The 21551-nt window shown below is 55.7% G+C and overlaps 3 protein-coding genes across 3 annotated transcripts; all 3 read left to right on the top strand.

Annotated features, from left to right (window-relative positions):
• Positions 1-1774: 1774 nt before the first annotated feature.
• Positions 1775-5370, top strand: HOXD11 (homeobox D11). The gene is made up of 2 exons (XM_044768672.2): positions 1775-4382; positions 5125-5370. Exons 1-2 carry the CDS (start codon positions 3608-3610, stop codon positions 5358-5360), a joined length of 1011 nt encoding a protein of 336 aa, XP_044624607.1. The 5' UTR covers positions 1775-3607; the 3' UTR covers positions 5361-5370.
• Positions 5371-5442: 72 nt separating this feature from the next.
• Positions 5443-21150, top strand: HOXD9 (homeobox D9). The gene is made up of 3 exons (XM_014834067.3): positions 5443-5581; positions 18053-19852; positions 20200-21150. Exons 2-3 carry the CDS (start codon positions 19042-19044, stop codon positions 20439-20441), a joined length of 1053 nt encoding a protein of 350 aa, XP_014689553.1. The 5' UTR covers positions 5443-5581; positions 18053-19041; the 3' UTR covers positions 20442-21150.
• HOXD10 (homeobox D10) lies at positions 7714-15628 on the top strand. The gene is made up of 2 exons (XM_014834066.3): positions 7714-13815; positions 15151-15628. Exons 1-2 carry the CDS (start codon positions 12861-12863, stop codon positions 15426-15428), a joined length of 1233 nt encoding a protein of 410 aa, XP_014689552.1. The 5' UTR covers positions 7714-12860; the 3' UTR covers positions 15429-15628.
• Positions 21151-21551: the final 401 nt, after the last annotated feature.

The following is a 21551-nucleotide window of genomic DNA, read 5'->3' on the forward strand; positions in this document are numbered from 1 at the left end:
TTTCAAATCTATCCCTTTTACTGATCCATACAAATACAAAGGCGGCGATGTCCTCTCTCCCTTCCTAGCCGAGGTCCTGGCAGGGATTTGGAACCACGACGAAATTCGAAATTCGTAAGAAACAAACGCCCGGAGAGAAATGATGCTGAAATCTGAGTGCTCAACATTTCCTCGTACAAAGACAAATGCTGCAGTTCAGGCAGGCCTCTTAAGCAAGAAAACGGTTTTTAAACGAGAAAAAAACAGCTTCGTCTGGCATTCAATCGGCTGCAAGCTCAGAGGCCGACGGGGGACTCTTTTAAGGCCTGGGGGCTCTCCCCAAGGGAGGCGGGCTGGGGAGGCTTCCGGAAGACCAGCGGGTGGAGGAGAAATCCAGAACCGTTGTAAATATTCATGTCTGGGGGGGGTGCCCCTTCACTCCGCCTCTCCCAGCTGCATCCACCCCCCCCTTAGTGGCGGGGGGGGGGGGGTCGGCGCCTATCCGATCGTCCTTGGACAAAGGTGATCTCCCCACATTTTTGTTCTCCAGTCACTTGACTTCAGGAGCCTATTCCGAAGGCTCTGCAGGGAAGGGACTGGCTCTGGGTGTTTTGCCTGCGTTTCTCCTCTTCTTTCGTTTCCTAAAAGAGCATAAATAATTAAAGTTTGGCAGGGAGGAAAAGCTTTCTTGCAGAACTGTAGTGGCAATAAATGAAATGACTCAGAATCCCTTCCCCAGTCAGCTTTTACGAGAGCTGCCAGACAGTGTCTGTTCACGTTCTCCAGATACCAGGGGCGCCCTGACAAAGTTAAGGTCAAGTTAGTGTCTTATCTTGGGTGGCTCAAAATTACCGCATCGCGTACGGGCGCTGTGCGGAAAGCTACCACTCGCGGAGCTGCTGGCTGTGCCCGGAGCGTCCGATGCGCTCCCTGCGCTTCGAGTGGGGCCGCGCAGGGAAGGACAAGGCCACAGCGCTGGGGTCTTCACGGTAGGTTCTCGAGCGGGACGCGCGGGTCGGGAGGCTGCGGTTTTCCTTGGGTTTCCGGGTGAGGATCGAGGAGGGAGCTGGGGCCAAAGGGCGAAGCAGGCTGGGCCCAGAACGAAAGCCTTGGACTGGGTGTGGGGGCGGGGGTCCGGGCTACTGCGCGGAGAAGGGTCCGCCGCCCCTTTCTCCTATGCACCCGCGCGCCGCTGCAGATGGCGCACCCTCCCCCGCCAAAGCGCGGCTCCAGCGGGAGCCGCCGTCGCCATGTCGTTGAACTTGAATGGTTCGTCCTCCCCATTTCCCTCTTCAGCGGTCAGGAGGCTCCACTTTGGGAGCCTGCGCCCCACCCTGTGCAGAGAGAAAGTGTGAGAATTTTGCGCACCCCCAGACACATAAAGACCGAGCTGGGGGCCCCGCCGCCGCTGCCCTGGGTCCTGAGCTGCCGCAGGGCCAGTATGTAGCGTCCGGGGAGCCATTTTAGGAGAGAGATCTAGGGGCGTCGACCACGAGCTCGGGAGGGAGAGGCTTGGGCCGGGGATGGAGATGGCGAGGCAGATAAGTGTACTGGCGGTCTGGGCTGAGAAGGGGGTGAGCTGGAATCTGGGCGAGGGTGCCAGTTTCGAGAAAGGTGCATACAAGGATGGGCAGTTCTGGGTGGGAGGGAGGCTCCTTGCCCTCCAGTCGCCACCGACCTGTTTGCGCAGCGTTCGGAGGGAAGCAGAGGTGGGAGGGGGGCAGAGGAGCGAGAGTGGGAGGGAGAAAGGGAGGGAGGAGAAAAAGGGGGGGGGGACATCGGCCAGAAAATAGATATGAGCTCTGATCACCCGCCTTTTCTCTGTCTGTCGGCGTGGTGGGCAGAGCTCACCGCACGGGCACTGCGGCAGCCGGGGCCAGGGAGGGAACCCGCTTCACAGCCTGCGCCGCCTGCCCTGGGCGTAGGGCAGAGGCCCAGGACCAGAGCTGGGATTGCCTGGGCAGAGGAATCCTGGGGAGAGGGGCAGCTTCCTGCCCTTGGTTCTTGGATTTGGGTTTGGGGAGCTTCTTTCTAAGACAGATTTTACCTTTGGAAAGCGCTGGCTGTCCCGGAGGTGGGAGCCCAGGCCTCGCCTGGACCCCTGGGCTAGGAAAGAGGGACGCGGTGGCCGGCCGCCGAGGAGAGTGAGGCCTTGGGGCGAGTGGATGGGGGGCCCTCAGGGCCAAGTGGCGCAGAAGGCCTTGAGCAAGGAGGCAAGAGCCCCTGAGAGCCCCTCCTCAGAGCCAACGGACCTCCCAGGGGGCCGCAGTGACCGCGCCGGCCCAAAGGCACCACAGGAGCCTCGGGGAGATGCGGCGCGGATGTGTAGGCCTTGGCGAGGCTCCGAAGCAGGGAAGGGGCTGGATGTGAGGCGGGCTGGTCCCAGTCCAGGCCAGAAAGCAGAGATGGTGAGGAGGGCGGAGGCGCCGGTGGTTTGTGTCTAGTTAAGGGGGAGCGGGAGCCCAAGCAGCCTGAGAGTAGGACTCCAGATCCTTTTGTTCACCAGACCCCCCAGCTTCTAGAGGGCCACGGGGCGTCTCCCCTGGCTGACCTCTCTCCTTGCATTAGCACTGGGAGAGAAAGGCAGAGAGGCGACAGGGAGAGAGACAGATACGGTGACACACAGCTAGGGGAAGGGAGAGAAGATCAGAGGAAAGGAGAGGAGAAAAGTAAGAGGAAGGAGGAAGGAAAGAGGAAACGAGAGGGGAGTGAGAGGACAGAAGATGCTTAAGAGAGACGAAGGAAGGAGAAAGAGAGACGAGAACAGAGAGAGGAGAGAAGGAGACAGGCCAAGTGGGCACTGAGGCCCTGGCCCGGATCAGCTCCTGGTATGGTTTTGGCGTGGGTTTTCCAAAGCTTGCACTCCCGCTCCTGGGGTCAGGAGTGGCGGGAGCCAAGTTACTCCGCGGTGAACAAGCCGGGCAGAGAAATATGTAAATCAGGGCTTCTTGCGCCCCCGAGAGCGGCGCAATTAAGCCCCTTGAACAAGAAGCAACAAGCTCCCAGCGGGCAAGCTGCAGAGGGTAGCGGCATCGCGGGGGAGGGAGCGGCTGCAGGAAGGGGTGTGGGGGGTGGGAACCTCACACCCTCACACCTAGTCCCCTGTGCCCCGGGCTGGGTCTCCCCCCTCCGCTCTCTGCTTCTTTCCCTTCCCCCTTCCTCCCCCTTCCTCCCCCTCCCTCCTCCTCCCCGCCGGCCTCGGTCCGCGTACTTAAAGCGGCGCGGGCGGGCGCGGGCGGGCGGCCCAGCTGGGCGGTGGCAGATGCACCCAGCAGTGGCAGCCGCTGGCGGCGCACAGGTGACCGGCCTGCGGCGCAGCCTGGTCAGAGGGCGCCCAGGGAGAGCTGGCTGAAGAGGGAGGCCGATCCGCCCCCAGCACGCGCGTGTCTCGGCGCCAGGAGCCGTCCTGGGGCGTGTTGGCGAGCGCTGATATAGATATAAGGACATTTCTCTCCATGGCGTCACGTGACATAATTACCACCAGAATCAATCAAGATGAATTGCACGTCAGCGCCCGGTGGGGATTTTTGCTTAGTTGATCCTGGCCCAAGCCTCTTGTGCAATCGATGGCTCAGGTTGGCGGCTCGGGGAGCGGCCCGGGGCTCGCCGGCGCGCACGCCACGGAGCCATGAACGACTTTGACGAGTGCGGCCCGAGCGCAGCCAGCATGTACCTGCCCGGCTGCGCCTACTATGTGGCCCCGTCGGACTTCGCCAGCAAGCCGTCGTTCCTGTCGCAACCGTCGTCCTGCCAGATGACTTTCCCCTACTCTTCCAACCTGGCGCCGCACGTCCAGCCCGTGCGCGAAGTGGCCTTCCGCGACTACGGCCTGGAGCGCGCCAAGTGGCCGTACCGCGGCGGCGGCGGCGGCGCGGGGGGCGGCGGCGGCGGGGGCGGCCCCGGAGGGGGCGGCAGCGGCGGCGCCGGGGGCTACGCTCCCTACTACGCGGCAGCGGCGGCGGCGGCGGCGGCGGCGGCGGCGGCCGAGGAGGCGGCCATGCAGCGGGAGCTGCTCCCGCCCGCGGGCCGCCGGCCGGACGTGCTCTTCAAGGCGCCCGAGCCGGTGTGCGCCGCGCCCGGGCCGCCTCACGGCCCCGCGGGCGCCGCCTCCAACTTCTACAGCGCCGTGGGCCGCAACGGCATCCTGCCGCAGGGCTTCGACCAGTTCTACGAGGCTGCACCCGGGCCCCCGTTCGCCGGGCCGCAGCCCCCTCCGCCGCCCGCGCCTCCTCAGCCCGAGGGCGCTGCCGACAAGGGCGACCCCAAGACGGGGGCCGGTGGCGGCGGGGGCAGTCCCTGCGCCAAGGCGACCCCCGGCTCAGAGCCCAAGGGGGCGGCAGAAAGCGGCGGCGACGGCGAGGGGCCCCCGGGGGAGGCGGGGGCTGAGAAGAGCGGCGGCGCAGGTAGGCACCGGGCGCGGGGTGGGCGGCTGGGCCAGGGGCCGTGGGCGCGGGGGGGCGGGGGAGGCGGGGGCCTCCCTCTGCTTGCGCCGTTTTATGTGCTACTTTATAAGCGTTCGAAGGGGTTTATACATCCTATAAGATTTCCCCAGCCGTTGTAAAGCGTGTTTACGATAGGAAACCAATTTAGGTGGGCTTAAGGTAGACTTCGAGGAGGACATTAATCGCTGCAGAGAGCTTTTCCCAGTTTGGGGGGGGGGGGGCGAGGTCCCAGAGACCATGAAGGGAGAGAGGAGAGATTTCAAGTCAATATGTGAGTGTGGACACTCGAGCGTCCTGCTTTTAAGGGAGGGAGGGTGGGGGTGGGGGGAGTTTGATTCTTAAACTGGACTTTATCCAAGCCGCTGGCTGACGCGCTGCTGGCTGGAGTCGAGCAGATGCCCCGGCGCGCTCCTGTTTCTCTCCCTTTGGGTTCCAGCTCAGAGCCTGCCGCGCCCCCTGCTTCCCTACCTCGGTGCCAGGCTGTGTGTGTGTGTGTTTGTGTGCCCGGGCGTGAGCACAGGTCCACGCCCGCACTCTCTCCTGTGCCCGCCCATATTTCATCCCCACGACGCAGGCAGGGCCTTTCAGTGGCGGCAGGGGACGTCCCCAGCGGGCCGAGGCCTGGCCCTCGCGCGGGCAGGGCGGACGGGCGGGGGTGGGCAGGCAGCGGCCTCTCTCACCCCTTGGTCTCCTTGCCTTGCAGTGGCCCCCCAGAGGTCCCGGAAAAAGCGCTGTCCCTACACCAAGTACCAGATCCGCGAACTGGAACGCGAGTTTTTCTTTAACGTGTACATAAACAAAGAGAAAAGACTCCAACTCTCTCGGATGCTCAACCTCACTGACCGGCAAGTCAAAATCTGGTTCCAGAATCGCAGGATGAAAGAAAAGAAACTGAACAGAGACCGTCTGCAGTATTTCACTGGAAACCCCTTATTTTGAGAGCTCCACGAAGCACCCCTCTCCCCAGAGCCCCACTCACTCACCCTCCTCCCCACCAGCCTGCTCTAGGCAGGCCCAATGTCTTTGGGTTTAAATGACGTCTCTCCTCTGTGGAACTCCACGATTCCTTCCCACGGTCAACTCGGGACCTCCCAGCGACCACTGCCGCCTGCGGACGAGGCCAGGGACTTGGCCGAACGGATCCTAATAAGGGGAAAATGGTAAATGCAAACGTCCCTTTACAATTTTACCGCCAATGTGCTGTTGTTCTCCCTCCGTCTCTCCGAGTCCCCGTGGGGACGATGTGGGATCTATAGAGAGTTAGGCCATCAGGCTGGAAGGCGCTTATTTTTGTTCTGAGTTTAAGGGACCCCGTCTTTTCCCCTTGGTAAATGCAGATTATTCAAACTCTGGGCAATGTACCTTTGATCTGTCTTATCAAGACATGAGTCCCTATCTTTTGTGTGAATAAATGGTTTCTAGTAAAATGGAGGTTACAGCTTCAATACACTGTATGAATTTTCCTCTTTGAAGAAGTTTAGTGTCTGATTAGGATATTTTAGTTGCCAGAACCTTCTCCTCCATGCAACTGAAAATCAAGCGAAATGCTTTTTAATTCTGCTAAAATATGAGTCGTTCCCTCCCACCCCCCTGTGGGCTACACTGATTTTTAAAATCACTTTAGGGATGAATTTCTGAATTGAGGATGTGACCCAGCCATACTGCTGCTGCCTTCTCCAGGCGATGAAGCTGGGGCAGCAGGAATCTAAGAAGCAGACTCTTGCCCCACCCCCTCCAGTCTAGTGAACTTGGAATTTCTGAAAAGACAAAAACCATTTTAAAAAACTGGTTAGGAAATCCAAATTCACTCTTAAGAAGGTGTCAAGGAGCCTGGGTCGCTTAAAAGAAGAAACCAACATTAGAGCCCTTCATTAAAAAAAAAAAAGTTTGCTAAAAGGAAGTTATCAGTGAGTGGAGGGCGCTTGGGATCCTTGCTAATGTCACAGCGGGCCTGGAGCAGGGAAGGTAAGCCCCCCTCTCTGGAATAGGGCCTGGGGCTGCAGACCCACTTCTCACCACATTTATCGCTTCAAGTTAAAGAATGTGATGGGGGCTGCACTGCACTTTATGTTGCTGGGCCAGGCCAGGCTGTTTACAAAACCTTGAACTGTCTAGACAACACCATAAAAGCCTAAGTTCTAAACAGCTTAATTGGGTTATATTATACACCTTCTGGTGGGCCCAGAAGAGATTTCCGCAATGTGCAATAAACTGCAGGAGTGAGAAAAGCTTCTCTTTCTCTGAAAAGAGTAAAGTGAATCTTATGACTCTTAACCTCTCATCAGCCCAAAGTCAAAAAAATAAATTCATAAGATGTGCAGCACTCCATACATCCATTCCAAGGAGACATGCACTTCCAAATGCAAAAGTTTTTTAATTGCCAAAGCTTTTTGGGGGAAAGAAAAACATAAGTGCATAAGTGTATGCCTTTGAACTTCCAAAATGTCAAGGTCATCACCTTTAACCTTTCTGAATAATTAGGCACCTTAAGGTTCTTCTGTGATATTCAGCCACCACCCACTCTCACACACACATGCTCACACACATCCAGACCCCCACACACATTTATGACCACACAGAATCATATCTGGGCTCACCATAAATCTAAGCAAATTCCTAATTTCAGGATCAATAACCTTAATTTCCCTTCAAACATTTGTGTAATTCAATAGCAATTGACTTCTTTTTAAAATACTAGTTAGATTAAAATGTCTACCAGCATGCTTTTAATACAACTAGGAAACGCTGGAGTGGTTTTTTAGGGGGAGGGGTTGTAGATAGCAGTCCCTTTTGCTCTAATGAAGAGCCGCGGTTTTAAAAGCAGGCATCTGAAAGATGAAGTTCCATTCGGACTTACACCTTCGTTATATTTGGGGGGAAAAAGTCACCCTGTCAAATTATTGCACTTTCTATGGCATGGAACAAAAGAAGATAAATTTATATTGTTTTCAAAAGCGTCCCTCAACCTTTGGCGAAAGATGCAATAGAAACAAAGATTACAATTGAATAATTTCGTTCGGAAAGGGATTCCTTTGTTTGGAATTCTGGGCATCCGTTAAAATGTCAGTGTCTTAGTAATATGATTATTCCAGGAGCTTAAAACTGGTTTTTTTTCTTTCTCTCTCCATCTATCTTTTTTTTTTTTAACTGCGTCTAAATGTAGCAAGCTTGTATGTCCACCACCGTAGGCAAGCCGAACCGAGATACCATTTCCCGTTTGCATGGCCTTGCAGAGCCACACGGGGGCGTGCTCACGTTCCAGAAGCCGCGTTTGGCGGAGGGGCCGCGGTACCGTATCTTTCCAATACTGGGTTCTAATAGGCAATCTCAGCCCGCTAGAAACACGCGGCCGATACAGTGTGTGTTTGCTGTTTGTTTGTTCTAAGCAGCCATGAGGCTTGGGAAGTTGTGTAAAGACGGAGAAAAGAGAGCTACCCAGATTCCTGAAACAAGCGATCACCTAGTCGTTGTCTCCTTAAAGATAAAGCTGCTGGAAAAATTCCTTGGTATAATTCGATGGTGTCGAGGAGAGATTTTTAAAAGACAAATATGTCTATTTCAAAATGGGTCATGACACTGCGAGTTAATTAAATTAGTGGAAATCAATTTTCTTGTTGGTTTGAATGTGGAGAGTGATAAGAGGGTAGGACCACCCCCTCCCCAAAACCGCGTCCGCCTTGCGCGTTCTCCGACCGCCTGCGATGATTAAAAGGCTTTTGTTTAAGACAGATCTAGGCACTGGCAACTTAGCTGAGTGTACTCTCAGGAAAAATGAGACTGCGTCGGGACAACGTAAGGGGGTCGTTCTGGGCGACGGACTCCCCCCGCCCCAGGTTGTGCCTGGTGCCCGGGGCTACCGGTAGCGATCAGGAGGCGCAGGCAGGAAGGACTAGGAGTTGGGGCGCCTGGGCCAGGCTGGGCTGATGGCGCCTGAGGGAAGCGGCGGGCTGTCCGCGAATCGTTTATACTCCAAGGCGTCGTGGAATGGGGAATGCATTTGAAGCAAACGGGCTTTGCATTTGACAGAACCTCGGCCACCCTTCCAAGCCGCTTGCTGGCCTTGAGCGCGGAGTTTGATTTGGGCACTAGCTCTTGGAAGTATCTCGCCTCATGCCCTCCTCGCGGCCCCCCCCCCCAACCTTTGCAAAGCCCCTGACATTGGGGATGGCCTGTGTCACCATCCGTGGTCCAAAAGGGAGGCTCCAAAAGGGAGGGCCGTTCTAAGGGAGGGTGGCTGTCCCTTCTTCATCGAAGTTCATTGTGAAGCTCACACAACCCCCGGAATTAGTCCTGGCCCCGTCGGCTCCTGTGTTTCTGTCTTCTCCCTCCAGGCCCTGGACCAAAGGCCCTGGGTCCACCCCTGGGAGCTGGCATCGGCTTCAGCGGAGGCTGGGGCGCCAGGAGCCCCCCCGCGAGGCGCCAGCCAGAGGCGTGGGTGTTCCCCACGGGCACCCCCGGCTCCCGCCTGTCTGACCGCGGGTCCAGCTTTGCTATTGTGAAGCGACATTTCCCGGGGCCTAACCCCGGCCTCAGTCCACGTGGGGTAAGAACCCTCCACCCGAAATGTTGTGTTCCTCTTTAGGCGGCTCCAGCGGGAGCGCCGGTGGCCTTGCGGGGGAGGGGGCCCTTGGCTTTGGCTGGCAGCCTCCCGCAGATCACCGGTGCTCAGCGGTCTGCAGCTCCTTTCCTCCTGGCAGCGCCCAAGAGGGACCGGAAAAAGGCTGGGGGATTGGACCAGGACTTCTAGGGGCTGAAGACCCGACTCCACCTGATCGTTAGGGCTGCGTCGGGCTGGTAGAGTGTGGCCATGTATCTTGAGTCGCTGAGTTTTCAGATCCCGAAGTGGAGGGAAAATGCAGGAAGTAGGAGTCTTTTGTGTCTGCAACCAAAAGAGGCTGCGCCGGCCCTTCTGTCTGTCTCCAGACACCCCTCATGCGTTTGTGGTGGCTTCCCCAGCCTCCCCATTTGCCTTCTTGGTTTTTTTTTTCACATTGGCTGGGAGGTGCACAGTGCAACCCAGAGGGGCACCCTAGGGAAGTAGCTTTTAAAATTTGTCCCCATCTACTCTGCCCCCAAAGAGTGGCATAGCCCTGAGGCCACGTAGGGCCCAAATTCAGGGTGAACCCGGAGCCCCAGGGCTGCTGTTCTTCTTCCCAGTGACAGAAGAGTGCAGATGCAAGCCACTTCTTGATTACAAATGCTAATTTCTTGCTAAAGCAACCCTTTTAATTTTTATCTAGAAAGAACTGTGTGGGGGAGAAGAATGTCTTGGTACAAATATGGATATTCATCTCTTTTATGGTGCAATATTGATTTATTATTAATGGTAACTGCTCCAACTGATCTAAAGATGATCGAAAACAGCAGCTATGCAGCTACATTAAATACTTAAGCAAAATAAAGGCAGGCCTTGAAAGTCACTGCCTTTTCATTCCATTTGCTTCACCTTAGCCTTAGGGTCTTAGGCAAACTTCCCATCCTCCCCAGCCCAGATCATTCTCTAGTATTATTTCTGTTTTTCTCAATTTTTGTGATAAAACCTCCCTGAAATATTGGCAGTCTCTGGCCTCAAGGAGCTAGTCTGAAGGCAGAAATTTGAAAAAGAATAAAATAGAATTTTGTGATAATAGATTCGAAATTATATCTGAAACATTTTCTTTCCTGTGAGCGAGGAAGACCTATTTAAAACCAAATCCAATGTGGAAGTGACTTTGAGCTTGAAGACATCGGAGCTGAAACAGAAAGGCCCCCAAATTAGGAAGGCAGCTCCTGCCTGTCCAGGCTCACTGCAGACCTGCCCACTCTGAGAGGAATCGCTGGTTTTTAGCCTGGATGTTTTCTTCATGTATAAATAAAGATTATGAAAGGGCATTTGATGGGCATAAAATTCCCGATTAGATTAAACAGTTTTGTCTCGCGAGTGGATAGGGAGAATTGGACAACCGAGATCCCGGCAGCTCCCCTGGCCGAGATGTAAAGGACGACAGTGCTGGAGCGCCAGGCTGGCGTCAGGGCGCCTGCCGCGAGCCCGTGCAGCGGGCACTTTGTCCAGCCTTGGGCACTCTTAGCTATGGCTGGGATCATGATCTCCGCCTTATAAGAAAGCAATTTTCGGGGTGCTGGTCAGTGGCTGTTAGCTTTAAACAGGACTGTAGCAGACTAGAGTCCAAAGTTGGGATTTTTTTCTGCCCTCCTCACTGCCCCCCCCCCCCCCAAGCTTAAAAACTGCCACCCCTGCGGAAAGGTAATGTTTAAACCACCAGCTTGGCCGGGCGGCATCCTGCAGCCAGAGCAGTTAGAGGCGCCAGGCTTTTAACCTGACAATGATGTTGTATTTGAACAGCTGCATAAAGGTTTAAAAGGTCTGTCTCATTGCCACCGTGGAGTTTTTAAAAGGGGTTATTGTTTGGGCGAGAGCACTGCGAGGGGACAGGCGAAGCGGTCCCAAGGCCGAAAGTAATGTCCCACGCCCGTTTCACCAGGCCAGGGGAGATTCCTTTTGGGGAGGGGGACAAAGGGTTTGTTGGAGAGGGTTTTTGTGAAGGAGCGAGCCGGCTACTAGGTCCCCCAGAATGCTGAGGCGCTTTCATGAGCATCGGGCTCCAGAGAAATGTTCTGCTGAGGCAGAAACCCAATTTGCCCACAAGTTCAGTCTCTGGGCCTGAAATCCAAGGCCAGCCCATGACAGGGCGAGTGTGAGGAGAAGAAAACACGGATGCCTTTCCGGATAGAGAACTGGTTCACGATCACAGTTTCCGGGGCCCTTTTCCTCTCTCGGATGCAAGGAAGGGGATCCAGGAAGTCGGAGGATGGCTCCAGCGTCCTGGCCAGCCCCTCGCCCAGGGCAAGCCTTTGGAAATCAAGGTTAAAGCTCCCTGCTGCTGCCCCGAGGCCGGGGCTTCCAAAAGCCGCTCACCCGCCAGCAACCAGAGAACGAGGGAGGAAGTTGTTGGACAAGTTTCTCATAAAACTGAGTTTCCATGGCGGTGATGGTGGTTGTTCTTTAATGAGCTCGACCACAACCCCAGACCAAATCCTTTTTATAGGACTTTCCTCACCAGAGGAAGCAGAGGGCTAAGATTCCCCCACCTCCTTTTTCCTCCCTCCCCTTACCAAAGCAAAACCTTGTCAAATCATTTTAGGAATTGTCCAAAACTATAAAACTCAACTTCTGACAAAAGTATAGCTTTTAATATTTGACGATTTGTGTTAAAACAAAAATTGACCTTCTTGGTTAGTAGCGAAGGGGAAAAATCAATAGTATAATTTTCAATAATTCATAAAGCGAACGCCATTATGCTAAATCTTAACTATTAATCTTATCCTTTACAAAGTCTCGATTGATTTGTTAATAAAATATCTTCCCGTGTGTGGCAACAGCGGGTATAACTCTTTAAAAACCTTCAGAAGCAAGAAAATTACCAAGTAGCCCAAGAATGTAGATGAGAATTTTATTGATCGCCCTGATTCTTCTTAATATGTATTAATAAATTCCACAACCTTTTGTACCTTGCACTTGTCAGAAACCAATGCTTTTACAAAATCCATAAAAGGAAAACATATTTTTCTTTGCAGAAGAACCAAATGACACCTTTGCGTCTCTCTCTCTTCTGCTTGGCTCAGTCAGTTTTCTAAAACTTCTGGAGTCTGAGAGCGAGAGTTTTCCCTTTTCCTGGAAAAAAATCTTTTCTTTCTCTTCCTTCCTTCCTTTTTGCCCTCTATTATCAGGGTGTGTGGGGGAAGAAAACCTCGGTTTAGTTCTCCGGCTGGGAACCGAAGGGACGCTTTCGCGGATAGTGAATTGTTGGCGAGGGATTGTCTCCGGGCTGAAAGCTCCCAGCGGCCGGCCCGCAGAGGTCGGGGTGTGGTTCCTCGGAGAGCGGAAAGATCGGGTAGCCCATCGGGACGCGGAGGGGTCGGGAGCCGGGGCGGGAGGGCCGAGGGAGAGGACAGCGCCGTAGCCAGGCCGGTCCTCGGGGCTCCGGGGTCGGCCAGCTCCTTGGCCTCTCGGCCCTCGCGGCCCTTCGCGCCTCCGCTCCCCAGGATACCTTAGCCGCGTCTATGCCCCAGAGATCTTTCCTGTGGCCCCCTGGAGTGGGACGTCTTAGAGCCCGAGGAATCCGACTCACCTTCCCAGGCTGCCCAGGACAAAACTAACCAGCCTGGGCCCCCACCCCCTGCCCGGGCCCCGGCCCTCTCGGGCGCGTTCTGCCTTGGTGTGTGCGGGGAATGCTTCTGTGTGCTGGCACCACGGCGCTCCGGTTTCCCTCCCCGCGCGTGTCCTCCCGGAGGCCCTTCTGGCCGAGCCTTTCCTTCCAGAGGCCGGAGCGGGGGACGCGAGTGGGGCAGGCGGGCCGAGCAAGCCCCAGGGAGGCTGGCGAGTGGCTGAGAGTGCTGGGCCGGTTGTCTCCAGCGCGCACTATCGCGGGCGCGTAGTAGATGTCGCTGTTGTCCGTGCTTACGCGGCCGGCCGGCCGGGCTCTGGAGCACGTGACCTGCGAGGAGGCTGCGGCTCAAGGCCATTTTCAAATCTCATTGGCTTGGTTGTCATGTGGTCGGCAGAGGCATCCACAATTACACGGGGAATGTTTTCCTAGAGATGTCAGCCTACAAAGGACACAATCTCTCTTCTTCAAATTCCTCCCCAAAATGTCCTTTCCCAACAGCTCTCCTGCTGCTAATACTTTTTTAGTAGATTCCTTGATCAGTGCCTGCAGGAGTGACAGTTTTTATTCGAGCAGCGCCAGCATGTACATGCCACCACCTAGCGCAGACATGGGGACCTATGGAATGCAAACCTGTGGACTACTCCCGTCTCTGGCCAAAAGAGAAGTGAACCACCAAAATATGGGTATGAATGTGCATCCTTATATACCTCAAGTAGACAGTTGGACAGACCCGAACAGATCTTGTCGAATAGAGCAACCTGTTACACAGCAAGTCCCTACTTGCTCCTTCACCACCAACATTAAGGAAGAATCCAATTGCTGCATGTATTCTGATAAGCGCAACAAACTCATTTCTGCCGAGGTCCCTTCGTACCAGAGGCTGGTCCCTGAGTCCTGTCCCGTTGAGAACCCTGAGGTTCCTGTCCCTGGATATTTTAGACTGAGTCAGACGTACGCCACCGGGAAAACCCAAGAGTACAATAACAGCCCCGAAGGCAGCTCCACAGTCATGCTCCAGCTCAACCCTCGCGGCGCGGCCAAGCCGCAGCTCTCGGCTGCCCAGCTGCAGATGGAAAAGAAGATGAACGAGCCTTCGAGCGGCCAGGAGTCCACCAAAGTCTCCCAGGTGGAGAGCCCCGAGGCCAAGGGCGGCCTTCCGGAAGAGAGGAGCTGCCTGGCTGAGGTCTCCGTGTCCAGTCCCGAAGTACAGGAGAAGGAAAGCAAAGGTCGGTATGAGCAGAGTTGCCACCCCAGCGGGGCGTGCAGCCTGGGAACCCGGCAGAGAGGGAGCGCGCCTGGGTGCCCAGTGCCGAGCCTGGGCAGCCGAGGCGGGCCAACTAGCAGGTGCTGCTTCTCCTGGCTTTTAGAGGGACAGTCTCAGTCCCGAGGTGGTCCCTGCTTCTCCCCCGCTGCCCTGACCCTCCTGGCTAGTCCTGGCCCCATGCTGATGGCGCCGGGGCAGAGGAAGGGCTTGCCGGGTTTATTTTTCCTGAGCTAGACCTGAAATGCAACAAAAGAGCACAAATGAGACCTGCGGCTGGTAAACACGGCCCCAGAACCTCCTTTCTCCTGCTCAGATTTGCAGTCCCAGCCTTGCCTTTCATCCAGTGATGATTTTAAGGTGGTCCAAGGCACCGTGTTCGTGTTCAAGTGTACGCACCCCGCATCGTGCGAGCTTGGGAGCGGCAAGGGGAAGGAGATGGCTGGGCCGGTTGGCGCTTGGGCCAGGGAACAGGGCTGCCTGCCTCGGCAGGGCTAGGTAACCTGGGCTTTGTCTGGGGAAAGTGCCGCAAGCTCTGCAATCCATTTGCAAATGGGGCAAAGGCTGAACTGGGGAGAATGGAATCTGCATGGCCCACCGGCAGGGCCAGCCTTAGGGCTGGGCTAAGGCAAAGAGCCAGGGGCTCTGGCTTTTTGTGAAGGAACCCTGTCCCTGAGCCTTTCCTCCCACCCGTGCCCAGAGGTGGGCCACAGTAAGGGGCTACATTTCTGGGAGAATGCTTTTGTGTGAGGGCAAGAAGACATGAGAATTCAGGAAATTTCCAGGCAAGGTGGAGAAGGTGTACTGGGTTCGTCTGTTATCTTTTGAAAGAAAATGGTCACCTACAGACCTCATTGTGGAGCTTCCTGCCTGCCTAGGAGAAGTGGGGAAGAAGTGGCGGACTTGGGGACCTGAGGCAGCAATGGGGTTGGTAGGCTTGTCCAGGTTTGCTTCTTCCACTCCAGCCCTGTTATGAGCTGACCACTTAGAATGTTGCTGGGGAGATCCTGAAAGTTTGCTGTTGTATCAATGTTTTGTGCAGGTCAGAAAGTTGAGAGAGAGAGAATCCTGACACAGAGGGCGAGAGTACCCGCCCATCGTGTCATTTTGGGCATTTAAACTAATCTGGCATCAATGACAAATACCTTCCAGGGCCCACCTCATGTGAGCAATGTTTAATACCAGCATTTCCCAAAGCAGCCTGGCTGCCAGCGGGGTCATGGCCAAGGGTACATTTGAACAGACTGAGAGAAAAAAAAATTCTTGATTTTTTTTCTTCTTCTCCCTTTAATTTTGTTAGAGGAAATCAAGTCTGATACTCCAACCAGCAATTGGCTCACTGCAAAGAGTGGCAGAAAGAAGAGGTGCCCTTACACTAAGCACCAAACGCTGGAATTAGAAAAAGAGTTCTTGTTCAATATGTACCTCACCCGCGAGCGCCGCCTAGAGATCAGTAAGAGCGTTAACCTCACCGACAGGCAGGTCAAGATTTGGTTTCAAAACCGCCGAATGAAACTCAAGAAGATGAGCCGAGAGAACCGAATCCGAGAACTGACCGCCAACCTCACCTTCTCTTAGGTCCGAGGCCCGTCAGAGGCCGAGATCGGAGAGGGGGCACCGCGTTCCAGGGCCGAGTGCTGGAGGACTGGGAAGGCGGAAACAAAACCTTCATTGCTCTTTGTTTTTTGTTTTGTTTTGTTTTTTTCCTGCTAGAATGTGACTTTGGGGTCATTCTGTTCGTGCTGCAAGTGATCTGTAATCCCTGAGTATATATATATATATTAAAAAACTAGCACGTGTAATTTATTATTTTTTCATCGTAATGCAGGGTAACTATTACTGCGCATTTTCATTTGAGTCTTAACTTATTGGAACTGTAGAGCACCCATCAATCCATTCATCCATCCAGCAATGTGACTTTTTCATGTTTTTCCTAACACAAAAGGTCTGTGTGTGTGGTTAGTCCATGAGCTCATGGCGTTTTGAATACATCCAGTACTTAAAAGTACTTAAATTACATATATATTTAAAAAAAAATTAAGAAAACCCACAAGCTTTGGGGGGAGGGGGACTAAAAAAGCACATTACAATGTATCTTTTTGCAAATGAATTTAGCAATTGTCCTTGGTGAGATGGAATATTGACGACTTATGCCTTGTAGCCTTTCCCTTGTGGTGCATCTGTGGTTTGGTAGAAGTGCAACAGCAACCTGTCCTCTCTGTGCATGTTCTGGTCGCATGTATAATGCAATAAACTCTGGAAACGAGTTCGCTCCCTCTGCTTTCTGAAATGTGTTACGGTGGAAATGAAAGTCTTTGGTGAGATTATCTTCCTGTTAAACTGCTTGTTTGGGGCAGTTGAGGGGGCGAGAGAGAGCAGGGAAGGGGAAATGGGAGAGAGAAGCTGGAGGAGGCCTAGGGTGCTGAAATTTGGCAGTGGTGGGGGAAGTGATAATCCAGCCTGGGTGTGCTGTTTTCATAATTGCGAAGAAGGGGAGCCCTCTCCCCTCCTACCCCCATCATAGTAACATAATTGAATTCTCAGTGAGTGTTAACTTCCCTCTAGCCGGAGCCTGGTAAGTAAGCCTGTGCCCAAGCTGCTTTTTCCTCAAAGCTCCCTGCTTATGTCTCTTCCTCTCTTTGGTTTTGTTATTTTTAATGCTTTCAGTGGGGTCTTGGTGATTTCTGGCAGGCGTACCATCGTCAGGGGCTGGCTTGAGACCAGTCTTGCCCACCTGGAAGCCGCCGGGCCTCTGTTACAGGAGCAAGGACAAGCAGCAGCTTAGCATTACAGCGGATCCAATTCTCCCCCACTCCTTTCCCTCACTCCCACCCCCATCCCAAGCGCAAGACAGCCAGGCCACAGAGAAGTCAAGGATGGGTGAGTTTTCCCATCCCACTTTGCCTTGGTTTCCTTGTGGAAGGATTTTATGCTCAGTCATTACCTTTTAGTGGCCCACATGAAATTTTTTTAAAGGAAGAAAAGATTTTTCCCAGTTAATCCTCCCTCTATTTAATTACAAAATGCTGGTTGGAGCCACTGTATCTGGGAAGAAGGAAAATGTACAAAGGGTGACTGAAAGAGAATTTGCAAATGAACATGACTTCCCATGAAGTGTAATGTTCCAGCTGCTGCCAAGCCTCGGAAAACTTCAGCCAGCTTTCACTAGCATGCACACATGTACTGTGGGATCCTCAGCCCAAGAGTCCAGACTCATCTAGTCCTGCCAGGGAGAAGGGAGGAGAGGCCTTGGGGAAAAGAGCCGACAGAGAATTCGTTACCCCAGGTTGTGCTGCAGTTTCAAAGGGTCTCCAACTGCTTCCAGCAGCTTCACAAAACACCTCCTTTTCATTTTTCCTGAAAACAATGTATTTAGGGGATCTAAGCCTTAGAGCTCTCACCCAAGGAGTCTTCGGGAGACCTGCCATTCATTCAGAGTTTTAAACTTCTCTTGAAAACCAAGAACTTTCCCCAATTCCAAGACAGAACCCTTTAGGGGAGTCATTTCCTAGGGGTGGGAGAGGGATGGCTCAGAATCAGTGCCAAGTTGGGACACTGGGATAGAGTAGCCCAGACGTCCATTGGTCGGGCAGGAGAAGGAGGGCAAATTTAACTTCGCGCGTTCCCCGCGATGTGGGGAGCGCCATTAGTTGTTGACAGGGGGCCATGTCTCGGAGGAAAACCCGTGCTACAGGCAAAGGCAGCTCCTCTGGAACGAAATCAGAAAGCCATTGGCAAAGGCAATCAATCAGGCCATAAGTAGCCATTTCCCCCCTTCCTTTCCGGGGCTCGAGGTGGGCTGGGAGCCCTCCAAGGGTGCGCTGGGCAACTTGTAGAGCGAGGAATACATCCTCCGCTGCCCGGGCCGCTTTTGTCTTGGCTCCCAGCCGGCTTCCGAGGCTTTGTACCATGGATTTGGGAGTGACAATGGGCATTTCCCTCAGATTCAAGGCTACCCAGCCTTACTTCTGGAGGCAAAAAAAAAAAAAAAAAAAAAATCAGAAGAGAGTAGCCCAAGGACCAGGCCGTTTTTAAGACGTCTCCGGAATCCACTTGGAGACCTCCAAGTGGGGACCAGGCCAAGCGGACCTGCGCAGGGAGATGCGAGTCCTGCTGGCGTCTTGGAGGCAGGGTCGGGGCGGCGGGCGGGAGCGGGCCCGCGCTAGCCTTTGGGTCCTGCCTTATGGCCTGTTCTCTTCCAGGGTCTTTCCCGCAGCCCCGGAGAAGACAAGGCACCCTGGCCGCCACTGTCCGCACGGTGCCGACTCGCCAGCCCGCCAGCCCTTCCGAGGGCAGACAGAAGCCCTGGCCGCGGCCGCCGCCGCGCCCAGCCCGCGGGCCAGGCCGCCCCAGCTCGCCCCTCGGGCCGTGTCGTGTGCTCAGCCTCACGTCGGGGTGTGTGTGGCTGCGCGGGCGTGTGTGAGTGTGGCAGGGGGAGGGGGCCTTCCGAGCTGCTCCATCCGTCCGTTTTATTAGGGACACATTAATCTATAATCAAATACACCTCATAAAATTTTTATTGAAAGGCATAATATCATTACAGAGGTCTTCCACCTGTTTTAAACAACACGACAAGCTGTGAGCGAGCGTGTGTGTGGGTATGTGTAGGGAGGGGGTGGCTTTGGGTAGGAGAGAGCCACAGCGAGAAGAACTCCCCTCGGGCGCCAGGGGGCCGCCTCAGAAGGTCGGCCTGCCTCGGGCCCGCACCCGGCCCTGCGCGCCCCCGACTGCCCTCGGCTCTGGCCAAGCACTCGGGGCGCCCAGGGCGCGCGGCCGGTAGCCCGGAGCCCAGGCACTGGGGCAGCAGCGCCAGGGTCCAAACTGCAAGACCGAGGGCGACAAGAGAAGGCGAACAAATAGTCCCCAGCGCCTCCTCCGGCCGCGCTCGTGCGTGTGGTCCCAGCCGCCGCCGGGCAGGCCGGGCCAGGCCGGGCCGAGCCCCGGCGCACGGGCCGGAGCCCGCGGGCTCTAATTGCGGCGCTTATGTTGATGATTTTTTTTTTTTTTAAATCACAGCAGCCCCCAGTTTAGCGGACTGATTTACTCCCGGTATTGGTAAATATGATCACGTGGGCCGCGCGACCAATGGTGGAGGCTGGAGCCTGCGAACTAGTCGGCGGCTCGGGCGCCGGCGGGGAGCGGCGCCGCGGCGGGCAGTGTAACCTTGGGTGGGAGCGCACGGCGCCTCAAAATGTCCTCCAGTGGCACCCTCAGCAACTACTACGTGGACTCGCTCATAGGCCATGAGGGCGACGAGGTGTTCGCCGCGCGCTTCGGACCGCCGGGGCCCAGCGCGCAGGGCAGGCCCGCAGGTGTGGCCGACAGCCCGGCCGCTGCTGCCGCCGAGTTTGCCTCGTGTAGTTTTGCCCCCAAATCGGCCGTGTTCTCCGCCTCGTGGTCCGCGGTGCCGGCCCAGCCCCCGGCGGCGGCGATGAGTGGCCTCTACCACTCGTACGTGCCCCCGCCGCCCCTGGCCGCCGCCGCCTCCGAGCCCGGCCGCTACATGCGCTCCTGGATGGAGCCGCTGCCCGGCTTCCCGGGCGGCGCGGGCGGCGGCGGTAGCGGTGGCGGAGGGGGAGGCGGAGGCGGCGGTGGCCCGGGCCCTGGTCCCAGCCCCGGCCCCGGCCCCGGCCCCAGCGGCCCACCCAACGGGCGCCACTACGGGATTAAGCCTGAAACCGGAGCAGCCCCGACCCCTGCCGCTGCCGCCACCTCCACCTCCTCCTCCACTTCCTCGTCTTCTTCCTCCAAACGGACTGAGTGCTCCGCGGCCCGGGAGTCCCAGGGGAGTGGCGGCCCCGAGTTCTCCTGCAACTCGTTCCTACGGGACAAGGTGGCAGCTGCGGCTGGGGGAACCGGGCCCGGGGCGGGGATCGGGTCCGGGTCCGGGGCAGGCGGCTCGTCGGAGCCCTCGACTTGCAGCGACCACCCGAGCCCGGGCTGCCCGCTGAAGGAGGAGGAGAAGCAGCAGCCGCAGCCGCCGCAGCAGCAACTTGACCCAAGTAAGTGCAAAAGAAATTGCCCCCTGATTTATTGCTGAAACCTGTAAGGCTCGAATGTGCAAAACTGATAGTTTTACTAACCTATAAAAACGTCTAGACGCCTACCCTAGCCTGGGCGAGCAACACGCATGCATAAAAAAGCTTCCCATAACCACCTACCCTGGGCGCCCGGTTTGTACGGTAAACAGAGCGCGGGCATTAGGGGTTTTTATGATAATTCCCCCCAAGTTGTGAAAAGCGGCCATCCTTGGTGAAATTAATTTAACGACCTCTCTCCCCCACCCTGTCATCTCTCCCTGCCTCCCCTCCGCCCCTCGCTCCCCTTCTCCAAACCCCCTTCTTCGTAGACAACCCCGCAGCAAACTGGATTCACGCTCGCTCCACCCGGAAAAAGCGCTGTCCCTACACCAAATACCAGACGCTTGAGCTGGAGAAGGAATTCCTCTTCAACATGTACCTCACCCGGGACCGGCGCTACGAGGTGGCAAGGATTCTAAACCTCACAGAGAGACAGGTCAAAATCTGGTTCCAGAATCGTAGGATGAAAATGAAAAAGATGAGCAAGGAGAAATGCCCCAAAGGAGACTGACCCGGCGTGCCGGCCTGACCGCTCTGCTGTGCGACCGCAGTGGGGTTTCTCTTTGTGGGTGCTTGATTTCCAGAAACTCTCCAGCGATTCGGACATTTCCCCCCTTTTTTTAGGTAGAAGTGACTGTGTGGTTGGTCTCTGTGAGGTATTTGGGGGGCTCGGTATTTGCTCGCTTATGTGTTGGAGAAACCAAGTGGCTTTGAGGTTTTGCCCTATCCTGCTCCTTCCCTTTTCTGCCCGAGGGTTCCTTAGGAAATGCTAGATTTGTGAGTGCACGCTGGCTTGAGGAGCCCTCTCCTGTGTAAATGTTCCCTGTGTTTCTGAAAAGTGCTGTAGTTTAGCTCCCAGCGCTGCTCAAGCAGGGGCCAAGCGCACCCCACTTCCCAGAATGAAGGCAGAACGACGACGTGCGGAGGCCGGCCCAGGCCAAGGCCTGGCCAGGTTGCCCACCGGTTATGAAAGCCCCCTTTCCTCAGGGAGCCCGCGGGCCCTCGACTGAGACCTGGAATGAGGCAGAGAGAGAAGCTCAGGGCCTCTGGTGGGTCGGGGGTTTATTCTCAGTGCACTGGAGGAGCTGCTCTCTCCCCGGGAGGGCTCGGCGCGCGTGGGCGGCCGCGGGTGTAGACCCTCCCGGTTTCTGCCTGAGGACCAGTTGTAAATGTTACCGCTTCCTACCAATAAATGCTGACCTGATCAAATGGAGCCCTGACGCTGGCCCTGAACGCGCTGTGTGCCTGCTTTCTCTGTCTCTCTGCAAAATATCACCCTCAGGGGACTTCTCTCCCATCCCTGGGAGACACTGCTAAAAATCCGGGGCGCTGAAAAGACTCTGATGTGCCTCTGAGTCCCCCTTTGTGTGGGCAGACCCAGCCTAGAGCACAAGCCCTGGGGGACCCTTGGTGGCCAGGTCCCTCCCTCAGCCCCCCTCCAGCGCCTCACTGAGCTCTGTGCCCCGGCCTGGCCCGGGGTCAGCCTCGCAGCAGTGCCCACTGGATGAGACGGGCCCCAGAAGCCAGGCACCCTCTCGCGAGGGCTTTGGCACACCGCACCCCAAGTCTTCTTCTGCTCAGGGAGTCCCAGCCATCGACTCCCCTCTCCAAACAAGGGAAA

The sequence above is a fragment of the Equus asinus genome, chromosome 4 (assembly GCF_041296235.1).
Source record: "Equus asinus isolate D_3611 breed Donkey chromosome 4, EquAss-T2T_v2, whole genome shotgun sequence".
In the NCBI taxonomy this organism is placed as follows: domain Eukaryota; kingdom Metazoa; phylum Chordata; class Mammalia; order Perissodactyla; family Equidae; genus Equus; species Equus asinus.

What these genes read in the sequence shown, in the direction of transcription:
- HOXD11 (XM_044768672.2), top strand. Translation starts at nt 3,608, where the DNA reads ATGAACGACTTTGACGAGTGCGGCCCGAGCGCAGCCAGCATGTACCTG. An exon ending in TGAGAAGAGCGGCGGCGCAG is followed by an intron (nt 4,383 to 5,124) that starts GTAGGCACCGGG and finishes CTTGCCTTGCAG; the next exon opens with TGGCCCCCCAGAGGTCCCGG.
- HOXD10 (XM_014834066.3), top strand. Translation starts at nt 12,861, where the DNA reads ATGTCGCTGTTGTCCGTGCTTACGCGGCCGGCCGGCCGGGCTCTGGAG. An exon ending in ACAGGAGAAGGAAAGCAAAG is followed by an intron (nt 13,816 to 15,150) that starts GTCGGTATGAGC and finishes TAATTTTGTTAG; the next exon opens with AGGAAATCAAGTCTGATACT.
- HOXD9 (XM_014834067.3), top strand. Translation starts at nt 19,042, where the DNA reads ATGTCCTCCAGTGGCACCCTCAGCAACTACTACGTGGACTCGCTCATA. An exon ending in GCAGCAGCAACTTGACCCAA is followed by an intron (nt 19,853 to 20,199) that starts GTAAGTGCAAAA and finishes CCTTCTTCGTAG; the next exon opens with ACAACCCCGCAGCAAACTGG.